This window comes from Eschrichtius robustus, chromosome 5, assembly GCF_028021215.1.
Source record: "Eschrichtius robustus isolate mEscRob2 chromosome 5, mEscRob2.pri, whole genome shotgun sequence".
NCBI lineage: Eukaryota > Metazoa > Chordata > Mammalia > Artiodactyla > Eschrichtiidae > Eschrichtius > Eschrichtius robustus.
Window position 1 is genome coordinate 39,538,463 of NC_090828.1, and position 20,092 is coordinate 39,558,554.

Sequence of the window (20,092 nt, forward strand, 5' to 3'; positions counted from 1 at the left end):
ATTGAAAAATTTCATTGATCTTTTCTCCCAGGGACTGTTATCTTGTGGAGCCTGGGCTTGCTTTGATGAGTTTAACAGAATTGATTTGGAAGTACTGTCTGTGGTTGCTCAACAAATTCTTACTCTCCAAAGAGGTAAGGGACTAGTTTATCTCTGCATTGTGTGAAAACAGTAGAAATATAGGAGGTAATGAATGGCATGAGTCCCATTTATATGTGGAATTGCTAAGTCATTTCATTCTTGATTACTCACAGGTATTAATGCAGGTGTGGATTTACTAGTGTTTGAAGGAACTGAACTAAAACTTGACCCCACGTGTGCTGTCTTTATAACAATGAACCCTGGATATGCTGGGCGATCAGAACTTCCAGATAATCTGAAGGTACAGAAAAGGCAATTATATCATCTGTTTCCGTTCTGTGATTAACACAGTTAATATATAAAAAGAAAGCACATGCTGTTCTTGAATTTTATGTAAAATTTTTGCTTTTAGATGTTATATTTTAGACAACTGTTTTAGAAAATAAGTTTAAAGCTTTGAGCTTTAAAAAATAAATATGCAATTTCCAAAACTTCTATTTTAAAATTAGTGGTAATTACACAAATTAGAAAACATAGGAAATATTGAAAAAGGTACCCATTCTACTGCTTACTGTATTGTATTCCTCAATTTTAAATGCTGAAATCAGAAAATTGTGAATACTGAGGCTTTTTTCAAGTTAATATTATAATATGAGCATTTTCCTATCTTTATGAACATAATTCAAACTGTAAATAAATTTATTGAACTGTGCTTACTGTTTGACATTTAGCTTGCATTTAGTTTTCCTTCATTATAGATAATATTGCAATGAGCAATTTTTACTTAAGGCTTTTCTCTATTTTAAGATACTTCCTTAGGAGAGTCATAAGACCAAGAGCTGTGTTGCTAAATTGCCTTCCAACAGAGGTTGAAACAATTTATATCCCATATCAATTCTCAATTCTCCTTAGTACCCAGCAGTAGTTTTTTGTAAGAACAAAACAGTTTGCTAATTGAATAGACTAGAATCTTCATTTAAAAAACAAACTTCTTTGATTATTAGTGAAATATGACATTTTCTCCATATCTTTGTTAGACATTTTATATCCTTTTCTGGTGAATTGCATGTTTATGGTTAGCACATAGAGAGAAAATGTTGAAGAATAATGCAGCGGTAATTGCAGATCCAAAACCAAGTCTTCTGACTCTAAATCCTTCATTCTTTCCACTATCCACATTTTTAGAACGACAGCTTCTCAGACTAGTTGAGGTACTTTTCCGTCGAAAACACTTTTGATTGGACTCACTGCTGCCAAGTATTTTTGTGGTATTTTTTATTCCGTACACTTTTATATGTTAGACGTGATGTTTTAGTACTTTGCCTTTGTGAAGGATGGTGTAACTTAAAAATAGAAACTGGTAAATCCTCCTTCATCTAAGAAGCATTTTGCAACTTTTTATTGGGATACACATTTGGAAAGCTCTTTTTGTAGCAGTACTTTTATTCACTCATGTTTTCCTTTTATTCAGTAGGGTCAATCTGAATACATAAATATTGGTAAAGGCAAACATCTGCGAGTAGCTAATCATAAAAAGCTGGGACCAGTATTGGTTGAGTCTGTTAATGCCCCATGCAAACTTTTCCATTTTATTTATTGTGCGTGTTAAAACAGTGTCAAAATATTCACCTTGTGGTTCTTGGAGTATTTTCCTTCTATTTTAGGCCAAAAACTGCTCTCAAATTCTGATAGCGTTTTGTTGTTTTCGTTGTTCCTTTTGTGCAGTCTTCTTGGTTAGAACTGCTATAGAATATCTGTTTTCAAGTACATATGGAAATACCTCACAATTTTGAAAAAATGTCTTAGTCAGAAATGAAAGATAGATAGATAGATAGATATACTATTTTTTTAAAGCCTGCTGAGGCCCAGAGAGTATTATCATCAGTCTTCAGAGTCATCCTCGAAGCTTCCCTCTTCTTCACGCAGTGATTCAGCCGGTTACCAAAACCCGCAATCCTGTTTCATAAAAGTCTTATTACCCCTGCTGCTCCCGTCCAGCCCCACGGCCACACCTTGCTCCCAGCCCTCTTCTCTTGCCTGTCTTACTGCAGCAGCTCACCTGTCACCAAGAGTCCCTACTGAAATTCATTATCATGAACTCCCCATTGTAATGCTACCTGTATTGTCAGAAGAAATCTAATCGTATAATTTCCAGACTTAAAAAAAAAACACCGGGCTCCTTTTGCCCACAGGAAAAAAATTCAAATTTCTTGGCCTGATCTGCAAGAGCTTTGGCATTAGACCCAGTTGCGTCTGTACCACCAGCTCCCTGCATCTCCCTGTCACACAGGCCTCACTGGCCTCTGAAGGTCCCGTGCCTTTGCACATGCTGTTTACCCTCTCTTGAGTGCTCTGCTAAACCACCACTGTCCTGCCTGACAAATTCATACTCATCCTTTAAGCTAGCAGTGGGCCACCGAACATACATACAGTTCAGATAAGACCATGTGGGTCCAGCCCCTGGAGCTGGCAGAGGTTTACAGCTGCATCTTTCTATCCTGCACGTGTCCATGGATTCTTCAGGGACTCCTGTTAGGTCTCTCTGCTTGGAACTCCTGAGACTTTGAGTGATGGAATCTGTTTCTCCAGTTGTCATTCCCTCCACTCTGCATGGATCGCTGGTGGGTGATTCCATGTAGATTTTTGCTGTTGGAGAGCTCTCACTTTGCCAGAGGGAATCTTGGGGAGGACTTAAAATGGCCCCAACTTGGCTCTCTCTCTCCCTTATCGTGTATATCTCATGCATCTTCTGTCCCAACAGACTGTGGGAGTGAAGGCCACTGTGATCTTGCTTCCGCAGGCTACTTTTGCTTTCTCGGGCATGAGTCAGGCACCAATCTATATTCCCCCGCAGTAGGGCGATACCCATCAAGCTCTTACTGAACTTGGGAGTGAGGAGTGGGTGCTTATGGAGACTCACAGCATAAGAAAACCTCGCTTCGATGGAAGTCTTTTCACAAATCCTCCCTCCTTCCTTATTCTCTCAAATGCTTTATGATCTACAAGTAAATGGGAAGGTTCAAGAATTGTGTATATTTCCTTTGTAAATTATTGGGCAGATCATGCATACTTCGGTAACTGATATGTATCATGTCATGCAGAAAGACTCAAGTTTTGACATCTTGTACGTCTAGACAAAACCTGCATAGTAGAGCAATTTCTTAAACACATCTCCACTTTAGAGAAGCTATATTTAATATTAAAACTATTCTGAAGAATCAGTAATCATTTCAGAATAGTTAAATGTTAGAAGCAATGGTAAAATAGGCTTATTCTATTTTTTAAATTGAAGTATAGCTGATTTACAATGTTGTGTTACTTTCTGGTGGATAGCAGAGTGATTCCATTTATATATACGTATATGTATGTGTGTATTTATATATCTTTTTCATATTCTTTTCCATTATGGTTTATTACAGGATATTGAATATAGTTCCCTGTGCTATACAGTAGGACCTTGTTGTTTGTCTATTTTATATATAGTAGTTTGTATCTACTAATCCCAAAGTCCTAATTTATCCCTCTTCTCTCCCCCACCCCTTTCCCCTTTGGTAAATGTAAGTTTGTTTTCCATGTCTGTAAGTCTGTTTCTGTTTTGTAGATAGGTTCATTTGTGTCATATTTTAGATTCCACATATAAGTTATATCATGATATTTTTCTTTCTCTTTCTGACCTACTTCACTGAGTGTGATAATCTCTAGGTCCATCCATGTTGTTGCAGATGGCATTATTTCACTCTCTTTTATGGCCGAGTACTATTCCATTGCATATATGTATATATACCTCATCTTCTTAAACCAGTCATCTGTTGATGGGCGCTTGGGTAGCTTCCATGTCTTGGCTATTGTAAATAGTGCTGCTGTGAACATTGGAGTGCATGTATCTTCTTGAATTAGAACTTTTGGGTTTTTTTTCCCAGATAAATGCCCAGGAATGGAATTGCTAGATGATATGATAACTCTCCTTTTAGTTTTTTGAGGAACCTCCATACTGTTTTCCATAGTGGCTGCACCAATTTACATTCCCACCAACAGTGCAGGAGGGTTCCCTTTTCTCCACACCCTCTCCAGCATTTATTATTTGTAGACTTTTTAATGATGACCATTCTGACTGGTGTGAAGGGGTACCTCATTGTAGTTTTGATTTGCATTTCTCTAATAATTAGTGAAGTTAAGCATCTTTTCAGGTGTCTGTTGGCCCTATGTATGTCTTCTTTGGAGAAATGTTTAAGTCTTCTGCTGATTTTTTAATTGGGTTGTTTGCTTTTTTTGTTATTGAGTTGCATGAGCTGTTTGTATATCTTGGAAATTAAGCCCTTGTTGGTTGCATTGTTTGCAAATATTTTCTCCTGTTCTGAGGGTTGTCTTTTCGTCTTGTTTATGGTTTCCTTTGCTGTACAAAAGCTTATAAGTTTGCTTATTCCCATTTGTTTATTTTTGCCTTTGTTTCTATTGCCTTGGAGACTGACCTAAGAAAATGCTGCTATGATTTATGTCCGAGAACGTTTTACCTAAGTTTTCTTCTAGGAGTTTTATGGTGTCCTGTCTTATATTAAAGTTTTTAAGCCATTTTGAGGGTTTTGTTTTTGGGTGTGTGCGTGTGTGTGTGTGTGTGTGTGTGTAGGATATGAAGGCAGTGTTATAACATCATTGATTTACATGTGGCTGTCCAACTTTTCCAACACACTTGCTAAAGAGACTGTCTTTTCTCCATTGTATATTCTTGCCTCCTTTGTCAAAAATTGACTGTAGGTGTGTGGGTTTATTTCTAGGCTCTCTGTTGTGTTCCATTGATTCCTATGTCTGTTTTTGTGTTGATACCATGCTGTTTGATTACTGTAGCTTTGTAGTATTGTCTGAAGGCTGGGAGGGTTATGCCTCCAGCTTTGTTCTTTTTTTCTCAGGATTGCTTTGGCAATTCTGGGTCTTTTATGGTTCCATATAAATTTTAAGATGATTTGTTTTAGTTCTGTGAAAAATGTCATGGGTAATTTGATAGGGATTGCATTAAATCTGTAGATTTCTTTGGGTAGTATGGAAAATAGGCATATTCTAGATCTTCTGATGTCACAAAGTCAGTAACATGATCCATAACTTTCCACAGAGTAAGTAGCATGAAACACCCTATTAGTACAGAGAAAAAAAATGAACTAGATCCTGAATCCTCCATTTCACTCAACTAATACTTAGCTAATTCCTGAACAGGTCACATTTATGAAATCTATTTCCAATCCTTAAAGGAAGAAATGGTAAGAAGTTATTGCTTGAGATTTTGTTGTTGATGTTGTTCTAAAATGTAGTCCTTTGGAAGCATACTCTAGGAAGTGTGTGTAATTCCTTATGTACCACCCTTCTTCGTCCACTCTATAGGACAGAAGCAATAAAATAACTATTCTCAATCATTTATTTCTGCTGAGGTAAACATGGAGGGTAATACTCACATTGATTACATGTACTGGAATTTATTCAAGCCCTGGCAGGTTATCTGGATCTGTACCCTCCCATTTTTTTTTTTTTTTTTTTACACTCAAGAAAGTATGCCATTGATTAACCCAGAATCCAAATTAATTTTTTAAAGCACTAAATTACCCTTAAACCTACTGCTATTACTGAAAAATTATTTCTGACAGATCCCAAACCGTATCATATCAGTATTTCACACACTCTGTTTGAGAATCAATGAATGAGAATGTCTACCACCATAACAGTTTAGGCCTAAAAAATATTTTGATGAGGATGCTTTTCTCTGTGATAAGTAAGAATCCATGATAACTCCTTGAAACTTCTGTACCATACTTTAGTTTTTGTTCTCTTGGCCACTGATATGTCTGTTTCATGGTGTTCCACAACCACTTTGCTAATAGTGCTAAGAGAATGTGAATAGGAATTTGTAAAGTACCTGGTGTGTCAGAGACCTGACACACAGACCTGGATGTTGATCCCGAGCTAGTAGCAATTTGTACTATTGTAGAAAGATTGTGTCACCCTAACCTAGCCATTGACCAGCTAACTCATTTGTTAATTCATTCACTCTCTATTTTATTCATTAAAAAAAAGTTGTTGAGAACCTACCCTTTAAAAGAGGTACCATGTGTATAGTAATTCTCTTGCATTCTTTTTTCCCAGGTATGTAGTGGTTTAGAGCACTTGCTTAAGCTTCTCTGTTACGAATTATTTGCTCATGCTATGTACTTTTAACATTTTATTCTTGCCTTTCTTGAATGGTAACCTTATTGATAAAATAGCAGTACTAAGGCCTCTAGCTAGTAATTAATGTAACACATTGGAAGGGTCTTGCTTGATGCAAATCTTTTATTCTCAACTTTAGTGTCATAACAGATCACTTAAGCAAAATGTCCTCATTTTCTATCTGCCTTGTGTTTTTGGTAATTCAGCTAATTCCCAGCAGGTATTTATAAACTGTCTGAACTGTCTGAATTATAGTAAATTGTCATTTACTATAATTATTATTCACTATCTGAATATGATTATCATTTTTCTAGAACACTGTTGTTCTCCTGCTTTAGTACAAGAAAGCCATGTTTTCATGTATGAGCTATTGAAGTAAATCCTGACACATACTAACATTTTAAACTTAAATTTTCTTATTTATTCTTTTAAAATCTATTCAGTTTTCTATTTACTTTCCATCACACAACATTTATTTGTCCCACAATATTTAAAATACTATGAGGAAAAAAATTATCTTTAGAATTTGGAAAATTGATTTATCTCTAGTAATAATTATCCAGGACTTATTTTCAGTTTCTTCCCTTTATTATGCTTGGTGAAAGACTGACATGGTGACGCAGACTCAAAAACATTAAAAAATATCTCAAATTACATCATTTATGTAACATAGTCTGGTTATTAGGGGTTACCTGATGAGAGCCAAATCATTTAATTAAATAGATGCCTAGAGAGCTTCACTTGAAGCCCAGTCTCCCAACACCAGGCACTTTCTCACCAGCCCAGATGAGAAGCCCGGCTCTTGGACATCCCAGCAGAGTCTGCTTTTTCCCTACAGCATGTTACTTCCCACAAAAAATAGAACGTAATGGATACTTAACACTTAAGTAAATTAATAATTCACCAAAGGTCTAGGTATGGTAGAAATTTGAAGCATTCTCAAAGCATAATTTAAGGAAACATATTTATATAAAAAGTTAATGATCTATTTATTATATAACAATAACAAGAAATCGCATTTTAAAGTGTTTTTATCTGTTTGATCTGGCTACTGTAACTTAATATTGCAGGAAAGCTATAACATTGTAACATGCTATGAAGGAAAGAGGAGGCTTATCTTCATGATGGTCTTTTTCAAAAAGCACCTTTTCTCCACTCCCATAGGCACTCTTTCGGACAGTAGCAATGATGGTGCCTGATTATGCCATGATTGCCGAAATAGTCCTGTACTCCTGTGGCTTTGTCACAGCTCGGCCACTGTCGGTAAAGATTGTGGCTACGTATCGCCTGTGTTCAGAGCAGTTGTCATCACAACATCACTATGACTATGGAATGAGAGCCGTGAAGTCAGTGCTCACCGCAGCTGGGAATCTAAAGGTAGAAAATGCAAGTGGCTTCTTACTCATTCATTTCCTGTTTATAAATCTCAGGACCATGTGTCTTCACAAGAGTTACACTAACTGGTTAGTTTCATCAACTGAAAAAAAGTTCAGTTATCGTACTAACGTAATTAATTATTTGCACACGTGAAAAAGGACATTTTATGATTTGTAAAACCTTAGACATGTGATCAGTGATTTGAGTTCCATTCCACAATTTTAACTGTATGAAACTAGGTACTACTGAGGAGTAAAATTCCTTGCTGCTGAGAAATACTTTGAAAGCATTTATATATGAACATATATACTGAATAGCTTTAAGAGAAATAATCTATGTATAATTAATAAATATATACAGAAGCCCCTAGACATTGTTACTTAATATAATTACACAGTTGCAGCCAACTGTAGACTAGCAGTAATAGATTTGCAATATAATGTTTACATTTTAAGATGGTATAAATCATAGCTATATTGATAAAAAATCAAAATGTTTGAAGACTTGGGTAATTTTTCATTGAAAGTCTTTTGCAGAAACATAAAATATAACTGTACATTTGTTCTTTATCAAAGTAAGCAAGATAGGCTATAATTAACAGCAAAATGCAAACTGTGGCTTTGGAGCTTATAAAATTTTCATGTTCATGACTGCAGAAGATAAAGATTTTGAAGTATATCTTGTGTGATTAAAAACAATGGCATGCCTTTTAATCTTCTATAATAACGTTACCAAGAATTCTGATATATAGTGGTGATATTCTGTTTCACATTAGCCTAACATGACTTCAAGTCATTGTTTTTTTTTTTTTTTTTTTTGTAATAAACAAATGCAACTAGAAGCAACAATTTGTATTAACCTGGCATGTCATGATTACATTGTGGTCAGATAATGGGAAAGAAAATGCATTGTCCTAGTGTACGTCATCACTGACATCTTGACTATGGAATTGAGCTATTAAAGTTATGCAGCAAATGAATCCTATCATTCTTTGTCAAAAGCTAATTGAAAATTGTTGAATGTGTTGGCTTGAATATTTTGAAGTTTGTTTCTATTATATCAAAAAGCAATTTAAACATTTGCTTTAAGATGATAGCCTCTCAAATAACAAAAGAGACTTCTGACACTTCATAATTTACATGTGGATAGGTTGATCCAAAGTCCATATGAATAGGACTAGCTTTGGCTTTGGAGGCCCTGGAAATTTAGAGACAGCTAACCTTGATTGCCAGGCATCACTGACTTTGTAAGGTTAAAGCCAGTTAAGTAGGAGCATGGGATTTATTAGAAAGATTCTAGAGAAAAAGAAGAGGGTTCTGGAATACTAAATGCATGATGGTAGGAGAAACTGTGGAGTAAGATGTTGAGTAAAGTATAGAAGCTGGGAGAAATATTTCTGAGTTCAGACTTTTTTGTGAATTATTGAACCATCTTATGGACATGAGCAACAAGTTGAGGGTTCAACCAGATTTTTTAGTAAACTCTGGGTCTACCACAGATTTTTCAGAATTTAACATAAGTTTTCTGAAGCACCTTCTACTTAAGTGACTTAGTGTATTAACGAGCCCTCTCCACTCTGCCTGGGGATCACACTCAATCAAGCACGCTGGTACTAAGCATGCAGCCAGCAGGCAGCGCGCTGCTCTGCCCTCCCACTTTCTATCAGATGAACTGTTCCTCACCCAGAGTCAGGTGGCTTGTTCCCAAAACTTTCTGAAGCCAGTCGGACATGTTACTGTCATTATGTCATTTAATTAATTGTCAGTGAAATTGATGGTATATGAGCATGAAAAGAAGAGTTTTGTTTTTATGAAAACTAAGTTCATTGTTTAAGAAAGACTCTGGAAAGATGAAATGCTAAAAAAAATGACTTTGAATTAGGTATGGATAAGAAAAGTGAATAAAACTGGGAAAAAACCTTAAAACTCTTAAGGATGCTACACTTAGATTGTCTCCCAAGTATCTTTGAAGAGCATGATCATCTTTAAAAAACAAAACCAAAACACAGCAAAACTGGACAGAGCAGATGATTCATTATTGATGCATTTTTTTTCTGACAAGAAAAATGGTCCAGAACTCTACCCTCAGAAAAAAGGCCTTGGCACCAAAATATGGGCAGAGTGAGTGAATGTTTATATGTTTTAAATGTAAGTGCATCTTTTAAAAATGATTGCCCATTTTTAATGATTATTTTCACTTTACCAACCCACTGCTGGTCTTGAATGCATAGGACAAGCAAGCTCTTACCCAATATAGAGGTAATGGCAGCTCCCAAACTATATGGAATTCATGGCCAATAGCTTTTTACCCAGGGCATCTGTGAAAACGTAGTTAGTTCAACTTAGGTTTTCATTTTAAACTGGTAGAAAATTCAACAAGTATAATCATCAGTTTCTAAAATTAATAACAGTCCAATTAAATGAAAATAAGTAAGAACAACACTTTTGCATGGGCTTAAATTGCCTCTGGGGCCTGGTGTTTGTGTGTGTGTGTGTGTGTGTGAACATGTAGGGGGTGCAGTTAATAGCTTCAGATATCATTATGAGCATATTTTCTTTCAGCTGAAATATCCAAATGAAAATGAAGAAATTCTTCTGCTTAGATCTATTATTGATGTAAATCTACCAAAATTTTTATCCCATGATTTACCACTCTTTGAGGTAAGAACATTTATTATTACAATGTATCAAAATTCTTCTAATAATGTATTTATTATCAAGCATCCATGGTTGCAACTCCCTGTGAGAAACTTCCACTACAGAAAACGATGATATGGCACAGAGAAACATAGATCATTCTGTTTTATTTGAAGTGTGTTTAGCTAGCTTTGTTGTTTTGGATAACTTTTAACAACTTGGGATTTTTAAGTTGCACCTTTTCTGCAGAATATAATAAGTACACAAAAGTTACAAAACATGTTTGCTTATAAATTTCACTAAAATTTCCTTCCTGGAGGAAAGTAATTGGTCTAACACATCACTGAATCCCTTGCACAGAATGGATACTTGGTAAATGTTTGTCAAATTAATGATTGGAGAAATAACAAAAATAAATAAGCTTAATTTCTTTAGAAGAGTACAATGGCTTTTATGAAATTCTTTTTTTCAGGATAATTTAAGAACTAGGCTTCATAATCTTGTTGCATTTTAAAAATTAAATTATAAGTAGTTGAGAAGAACTATTAGAATGATGGTTAAAGTTCCTGTTTTGTCACGTGATGTCATTCTTTTCCTTTTCCCGTTCTCAGGTAGAAGAAATTGGGGGAGGGCTTGGGAGTGGGCTCCTGACACACGGTAGACGTTGCTCTCTCTTGTGCTGCCTTGAGGTACGGGCAGTTGGCTTCCAAAGTGTAAAGACTGAAGTCGTAAGGCTGTCATGGGGAGGGCGGAGAAGTGACACTGCCACTGTAGTGTGGTCCAGTGTCGTTAGCTCTCCATAGCAACCATGTTTCATCACTCTGAAAGGGACTTCCCTTAGTATTTAGAGTTGACAGTGCTAATGTTTTATAGATCAAATCTACAAGGAATAGGTTCAAATTTTCTTCTTAAAAATTTGCCTCAGTTTCTTTGGTACTAGTACGCTGCACAGATTTTCCAGGAGTAAAAGCTATATTTATTTTTATAAAGTGGAAGTGTACCTCACCTAGTTGTATTCTCGTGCAGCTGTGTATTCATTCAGTGAACATTTATTGAATAATATTAAGAATAATATTTCTTAAATGGGGCGTAACTGGCATTTTCAAATAGGACAGTTCCGTGTTGTGAGAGACTGTCCCATACGCTGCAGAACACTTGGCATCCCTCCTCCCCCAGTGTCTCTGGACTCTCCCAGTGTGAGAACCAGAAGGACAGCTCCACATATTCCCAACTCTCTACCTGGCGGGGGAGTGAAGGGGACTGGTCTTTGTTGAGAACTACTGACTACCAGATATGATCTGGAATTATCTGCTGCTTTCAAGGTTAACCATAAATAATTTGAACAATCTGAGAAGATATTTTTGTTTACTTAGCAAACACTATGCAGTCACAGTGGACCAGACCTTATTCTAAGAGTTTTGTGAATAGCAACTTATTTAATACTCATAAGCAGCCAACGGGGCAGGTGCTATTGTTATCCCCATTTTACACATGGTGTAACTGCGGCACAGAGATGATTAGTAACTTGTATTCATGGCCAGTATATGAGGGAGAGGGGATTCCAGCCACTCAGCTAGGCTGCAGAGTGCTCTTAAAGACCCTACTGCGTTGCCTTTTTCTCTCCTTTGCCCCAAGGAAACTTACTGCTTCAGTGAACTGGTATCAGTTTATCCATAACAGTATTTAAAGGATTAAATTTAGGGGTGATTAAACTGGTAGTTTGTCAGTTCTAAGGGATAGCTTGAATGTATGCTTTCATATTAAGCTCTTCCGAATTTTCACTTTTATCTTCAGAGTAAAAAGAATAGCTGTATTTCTCACATAGGTTGCTATAATACTTATGAAAAAGCCTTAGCAGTTTATAAAGGGATGTTTCTTAGACCTTGAAATTAACTCTATATATTCATATACACTAAATATGGAAGTAGAATTCTTTCCAATCGTACATTATATGATCGTATTCGTTTCCTAAAGCTGCCATAACAAAGTACCACAAACTTGGTGGCTTAAAACAATAGAAATTGATTTTCTCACAGTTCTGGAGGATACAAGTCTGAAATAAGGTGTTGGTTCCCTCTGAAGGCTTTAGGAAAGAATCCTTCCTTGTTTCTTCTTGGCTTCTGATGGCTACTGGTGATCTTTGATGTTCCTCGGCTTGTCATTACTTCAGACTCTGTCCCCATCACTAGATGGCCTTCTTCCCTGGGTGTCGTTGTGTCTGCGTCTTCCTCTCCTTTCTGTTATAAAGACACCAATCACTGGAGTTGGGCTCCAGTATGATCTCATCTTATCTAATTACATCTGCAAAGATCTTATTTCCAAATAAGGTGAGATCCTGAGGTTCCAGGTGCACATACATTTCTGAGGGACGCTAAGCTGATTAACATACTACCCACTACAATGATTAAAATACCATCGAACTAATTTTTGTATATGGTATGAGGCATGGATGGAAGTTCATTATTTTGACAAATCCAGGTACTCTAGCATAATTTGTTCAAGACTATTTTTTTAATCCTTTTCTCTACGGGATTGCCTTTGAGTCTTTGTTGAGAATGAGCTGTTCCCATGTGTGTGGGTCTATTTCTGGTCTCCCTATTCTGTTCCATTGATAACATTTGTGTATTTTTATACTAATGTGACCCCATCTTTAGAATAAGCCTTCAAATCAGATCGTGTTCATCCTCTAACTTTTTAACTTAAAAAGATGGAAAACTGCAACATCTCTGGAGGAAAACAAGAGAAATCCCTTGTGAATTTGGAATAGGCAAAAATTTCTTAAATATAACACCGAAAGCACGATGCATGAAACAATAAATTCATAAAATAGACTCATCAAAATTTAAAAGTTTGCTCTTTGAAATACACTGGTAAGAGAATGAAAGACAAGCTAGAGACTAGAAAAAAATTTGCATGTTAGATGTATGATGAAGGACTTGTATGCAGAATATTTAAAGAATGGTCAAAACTTACCATGAAGAAAATAAACCGATTAAAAATAGGCAAAAGATTTGAACAGACATTTCACTAAAGAAGATACACATATGGCACACAAGTACATGCAAAAATGTTACTCTTTGGGAAATGCAAATTGAAGCCACAACAAGATACTGTTACTTGTTACTATGGCTAAAATTAAGAAGACTGACCATACCAAATACTGAAACTCTCATACGCTGCTTGGGGGGATGTAATATAATAATACAACAACCTTGGAAAGCAGACAGTTTCTTAAAACGGTAAATGCACACTCACCATACTATCCAGGTATTCCACTCCTCATTATTCACCCGAGAGAAATGAAAGCATTTGTCCATACAAAGACTTGTATACACATGTTTATAGTAGCTTTATTTATTTCCCAAACTGGAAACAATGAAAATGTCCATCAACAGGAAAATGGATTTAAAAACTGGCACCTCAATACAGTGGACTACTTCAATGCAATGAGCTATTGATATATGCTGTGAAAGGTGTGAATTTCCAAATCTTTATGCCAAGTGAAAGAAGCCAGACAAAAAATAAAGTAGTACATGTAATGTGTAATTTCACCCATAATAAATTCTAGATAATGCAAGTAAAAATAGTAACAGAAAGCAAATCAGTGTTTGTTGGTTGTCTGGGGATGGAGACAGGAGGTGGCAAAGAGAGGAGAGAAGGAGGATTATAAAAGGCCACAAGGAGACTTGTGGCTGTGATTGGTATGTTGATTATCTTCATTGAGTTGGTGGTTTCACTTATCAAATTGTACCCTTTAAATATAAACAGTTCACTGTATGTCAATCATACCTCTATGAAGCTGTTAAGAATACTGAACTATTACTCAATGGCTCTATTTCCATCAATGTTAAATACAAGGATGTGAGAAATTTTATCAAGTGTATGTATGTCTATATGTCTATATGTCTATGTATATATACATATACACATATCCATACATATACACATATCCATACATATAGAGAGAGAGACAGAGACAGAGAATATGAGAATGTATAGATAGATAATGTAAATTCCCAAATCATCTATCATTAGGGAATTACTTCAGATTTGTTTCCTGGGGTGAAATTACCAAAACCAGATTACAATGATTTGCTGGGAGCCATCAAAGACAACTGTGACTCCATGAATTTGCAAATGACCAGATTCTTTTCTGAGAAGATTCTTCAGATATATGAAATGATGATTGTGCGTCATGGCTTTATGATTGTTGGAGAGCCATTTGGAGGAAAAACCAGTGCATATCGTGTCTTAGCTGGAGCACTAAATGATCTATGTGAAAAGGTAAGTGTGTTATTAATGCATTAATTTATTGATAGTCAGCTTTGTGCAAGATACAATGTATGGTCATTTAAAAGGGTACTTTAATGCAGCAACTTAAAATTATGAAAATACAGAGGAAATAAAATTAGAAAAGTAATACCAAGCAAGTAGGAAGTTCAGTATACAAAGGGTATGCCACAGATTTGCCTCAAGCCCTTTTGTTTCTTTTTTTAAAAAGTTTAATCATAAAGGTAACACGTTCATTGTAGAAAAAAGTCTGAAAACATGAAAAAACCTGACAGTTTTCTTTTCTATACTTTCTTAGGAGAGGATTTTTTATTTTCTTGTTTAGATTTGTAATGCAGACTTGTTAGTGGCTGCTAGAGGTACTGAACTGAAGTTTGTGTGTGTGTGTGTGTGTGTGTGCGCGCGCGCGCGCACGTGCATGCATTATATAATACATGCATATGTAAGTGTAGTAAATAATGATGATTATATCATTCAAAATTCCTGTCCTACACATCTCAGTTTGGTCTACTTTGACAGGCTAAAGGAGTGAGGCTGTTTTAAATTCTCCAACTAATATTGCATTTCTGTCTACTTACCTTTGTATTTCAAATAGTTCTTGCTTCATATATTTCAGTATTTGTAGCCAAATGGGATTTGTGATCATTACATCTTCATTGTGGAGCCTCCCTTCAGCTAGTATAAAATTCTGTACTTGTATTGTTTGCCTTGGATCCCCTGTGTCTAATTTCAGTATTGCGACCCCTGCTTTCTCCTTGCATATATATTTGCCCATGTCTTTAATTGTAACTCTGGCTGTCACTGTGATTTACCTTTTTATGGAGAGTAATTAGTTTTAACTTTTATTTTCTCCAGTTTGGCCTTTATCTTCTCATAGGGGAATTTTAACTGGATTGTATTTATTATCAAACAAACTGATATGTACTTATTTCTGTCACCTGTTCCTTTATGGTTTTGTCCTTTCAGGCTGTTTCCTTTCTTATCCTCCCTTCCTCTCCCTTTATCCTTCCTGCCTTCCTTTCCTCAGTTTTTGTTTGCATTTTTTCCTATTTTGTTGTTTTATAGGGACTAATTTTTTGCTATAAACAATAAGTCTCTAAAAGAGCCAAATGTGGTGCCACTCAAAGATTAAAGAAGATGAAGGTATGAGCATGTATTCTGGTCCAATATAAAGCCCGAAAGTGATTCACTATCAGGAAATTCTAAGAGTGACATTGTGGTAACGTAAAAGGGGTAAGGCTCCATAGCCACTGCTTGCAAGCTGTAGCTGCGCACTAGCTTTGTTGCATTTGGGGCAAACACCTTGCTTTAATGGCAGCAACTTTGTTCTGACTAAGATCATAGAACTTTCCCATGCTTCTGAATTAAGGATGGCACATCGTTATTCCCTTCCTGGGCACAGAGAAGAAAACAAAGACCTTGAGCTTTTTTTTTTTTTTAACTGCTTCACATTATTATTCCCACATGTTTTCTTCAGTTTGGTACTTCATGTCCCGAGCTCCAGTGGTGGCGGGCAGAAAGCAGTGTGGGGAAGAGTCGAACTTGTTATAAGTTGAACTTGTGTTATATAAAAAAGAAATGATTGTGAATAAGTAGAGCACAGGCGATTGTTTAGGGCAGGGGAACTATTCTGTATATATTGTAATGGGGGATACATGACATTATGTATTTGGCAAAATCCATAGAAGTGGCCAATACAAAGAGTAAACCTTAATGTAAACCATGGGCTTTAGTTAATAATAATGAATCCATATCAGTGGAGGAACTGAGGAATTGAGGAATCATAACAATGTACCACACCAATGCAAGCCTTTAATAGTAGGGGAAACTGTGTGTGGGGGGGGGGGGGCGGGAAGATGGAGGGAATATATGTGAATCTCTGTATATTTTCTGTTCAGTTTTTCTGTAAACCCAAAGCTACTCTAAAAAAATGAAGTCTATTAATTAAAAACTTAAAAAAACCTATGCCCCAAGGGTATTAACATCTCTCATTAATTCCATATACCAGCTTTCAAGGTTCTGGTGGAAACTATCAGCTTAGCAATATTAATTTTTTCACAACTTGAGAATGGTTCATGTTTGCCTATATTTAAATCATTTAATTTTATCTCAGAGAATGTTTTGTAGTAAGAATCAACCAGTTACAGCCCGTGGGCCAACTTCAGCCCAAAGCCTGTTTTTGTAATGCCAGTGAGCTTAGAATGGTGTTAACATTTTTAAGGTTTGTAAAGAAAAACAGAAAAGAACATGTAACCTGTTGACCTATCAATAGTAAATATTATATGCTTTTGACCAACATTTGCTACTTTATTCCTAAGTATCCTATGAGCTCTTAAATCCTATTGTAAATGGTATTTTTAAATTTTATTTTTCAGTTCATTGGCATTATAGAAAATACAATCAATTTTTGTATAATGACTTTGCTGCAGACTTGTTAAATGAACTCTTTACTTCTGGTAGTTTTTGTGTAGAGTCTTTAGGATTTTCTACATGCCCAATCATGTTTTCCATGAACAATGACAGTATTAGTTGGAGTATTATTCTTTTAAATAAATAAAACAGTATTATTTATTCCTTTAAATAAATAAATCTTTTTTTTTCTATTAAGGGGTTAATGGAAGAAAACAAGGTTCAGATTACTGTTTTAAATCCTAAGTCTGTCACCATGGGTCAGCTGTATGGACAGTTTGATTTAGTGTCCCATGAGTGGTCCGACGGGATCCTCGCTGTCAGTTTCAGAGCATTTGCTGCTTCATCGGTAAGTGCTAACACTTTTCAATGCTATGAGAGTTATGATTTTTTCAGTTGTTTCAAGTAAACATTTGTATTTGTAGCTCAAGGTACTTATTTAAAACACATTACTGGGATCCTTGAGGCGCCGGCCGCCGCCCCAGCCAGCGTCTGAGCTAAGCCCCCGCGTCCTTCGCCTCCGTGTGCCCATGGCCTTTAAACTGCCGGTTCCTCGGCTGCGGGCGGGGGCGCTGAGTTTCCCGCTGGGAGGTAAAGTGGCCCCCTTTACCTCCCAGATGCCGCAAGGAGACAAGCCTCTGGGCCCTAGGTACGCCACCCTCGCCCTACACGTGCCGGGGCGAGGCCCTCGCGAGGCCGAGGAGGCGGAGCGCTTTCCCCTGAGCGCAGTGGGTGGGGAGTGGTGCCTTGTCTCTTCTCCCTCCACAGGTGAGAGAACTGAGACAAGGAAATGCTATGCCCTGCTTGGTATAAATACAACTGGATATAAACTTCAGGAGGCCAAAGTACATCATCTCTCTTGTTCACTCCTGTATCTTGAGCATCTAATACTGTGCCAGGCGTATGATTTGCTTTTACCATTTGTCCTAGGGTTCTGTCTGTCCGTTTTTTGTTTTTTATTTTTAAGTATAGTTTTTAACGCTTGTTATCATTGGTGGATTTGTTTTTTGGTTTGGTTGCTCTCTTCTTTCTTTCTTTCTTTTTTTTATTACTTTATTTTTAATATTTAAAAAAAATTTTTATCTTAGTAACTTTATTTTATTTTATATATTTTTCTTTCTTTCTTTTTGTTTTTTTCTCCCTTTTCTTCTGAACCATGTGGCTGACAGGGTCTTGGTGCTCCGGCCAGGTGTCAGGCCTGAGCCTCTGAGGTGGGAGAGCCAAATTCAGGGTATTGGTCCACCAGAGACCTCCAGGCTCCATGTAATATCAAGTGGCGAAAGCCCTTCCAGAGATCTCCATCTCAACACTAAGACCCAGCTCCACTCAACGACCAGCAAGCTACAGTGCTGGGCACCCCATGCCAAACAACTAGCAAGACAGGAACACAACCCCACCCATTAGCAGAGAGGCTGCCTAAAACCATAATAAGGTCACAGACACCCCAAAACACACCACTGGACATGCTCCTGCCCACCAGAAAGACAAGATCCAGCCTCATCCACCAGAACACAAGCACCAGTCCCCTCCACCAGGAAGCCTACACAACCCACTGAAACAGCCTTACCCACTGGGGGCCGACACCAAAAACAGTGGGAACTACGAACCTGCAGCCTGCGAAAAGGAGACCCCACACACAATAAGTTAAGCAAAATGAGAAGACAGAGAAACACAGCAGGTGAAGGAGCAAGGTAAAAACCCACCAGACCAAACAAATGAAGAGGAAATAGGCAGTCTATCTGAAAAAGAGTTCAGAGTCATGATAGTAAAGATGATCCAAAATCTTGGAAAGAGAATAGAGAAAATACAAGAAACGTTTAACAAGGACCTAGAAGAACTAAAGAGCAAACAAACAATGATAAACAACACAATAAATGAAATGAAAAATTCTCTAAAAGGAATCAATAGCAGAATAACTGAGGCAGAAGAACGGATAAGTGACCTGAAAGATAAAATAGTGGAAATAACTACTGCAGAGCAGAATAAAGAAAAAAGAATGAAAAGAATTGAGGACAGTCTCAGTGACCTCTGGGACAACATTAAACGCACCAACATTCGAGTTATAAGGGTCCCAGAAGAAGAAGAGAAAAAGAAAGGGACTGAGAAAATATTTGAAGAGATTATAGTTGAAAAGTTCCATAACATGGGAAAGGAAATAGTCAATCAAGTCCAGGAAGTGTAAAGAGTCCCATACAGGATAAATCCAAGGAGAAACATGCCAAGACACAGATTAATGAAAGTATCAAAAATTAAATACAAAGAAAATATTTTTAAGGCAGCAAGGGAAAAGCAACAAATAACATACAAGGGAATCCCCATAAGGTTAACAGCTGATCTTTCAGCAGAAACTCTGCAAGCCAGAAGGGTGTGGCAGGACATACTTAAAGTGATGAAAGGGAAAAACCTACAACCAAGGTTACTCTACCCAGCAAGGATCTCATTCAGATTTACAGACAAGCAAAAGCTAAGAGAATTCAACACCACCAAACCAGCTTTACAACAAATGGTAAAGGAACTTCTCTAGGCAGGAAACACAAGAGAAGGAAGAGACCTACAATAACAAACCCAAAACAATTAAGAAAATGGTAATAGGAACATACATGTCAATAACTACCTTAAGTGTAAATGGATTAAATGCTCCAACCAAAAGACATAGACTGGCTGAATGGATACAAAAACAAGACCCATATATATGCTGTCTACAAGAGACCCACTTCAGACCTAGGGACACATACAGACCAAAAGTGAGGGGATGGAGAAAGATATTCCATGCAAATGGAAATCGAAAGTTGGAGTAGCAATTCTCATATCAGAGAAAATAGTCTTTAAAAGAAAGACTATTACAAGAGACAAAGAAGGACACTACATAATGATCAAGGGATCAATCCAAGAAGAAGCTATAACAATTGTAAATATTTATGCACCCAACATAGGAGCACCTCAATGCATAAGGCAAATGCTAACATCCATAAAAGGGGAAATTGACAGTAACACAATCATAGTAGGGGACTTTAACACCCCACTTTCACCAATGGACAGATCATCCAAAATGAAAATAAATAAGGAAATACAAGCTTTAAATGATACATTAAAGAAGGTGGACTTAATTG

The 20,092-nt window shown here is 36.7% G+C and overlaps 1 protein-coding gene across 4 annotated transcripts in view; it reads left to right on the forward strand.

The window, feature by feature from the left end:
* DNAH7 (dynein axonemal heavy chain 7) overlaps nt 1-20,092 on the forward strand; it is a 225,785-nt gene that overhangs the window by 80,584 nt on the left and 125,109 nt on the right. For all 4 annotated transcript variants that reach the window (XM_068544746.1, XM_068544747.1, XM_068544749.1 and 1 more), the window contains exons 25-30: nt 32-134; nt 255-382; nt 7,435-7,647; nt 10,209-10,307; nt 14,319-14,567; nt 17,182-17,331. In XM_068544746.1, the coding sequence (XP_068400847.1) occupies nt 32-134; nt 255-382; nt 7,435-7,647; nt 10,209-10,307; nt 14,319-14,567; nt 17,182-17,331 (942 nt within the window). The remainder of the gene's footprint in view (nt 1-31; nt 135-254; nt 383-7,434; nt 7,648-10,208; nt 10,308-14,318; nt 14,568-17,181; nt 17,332-20,092) is intronic.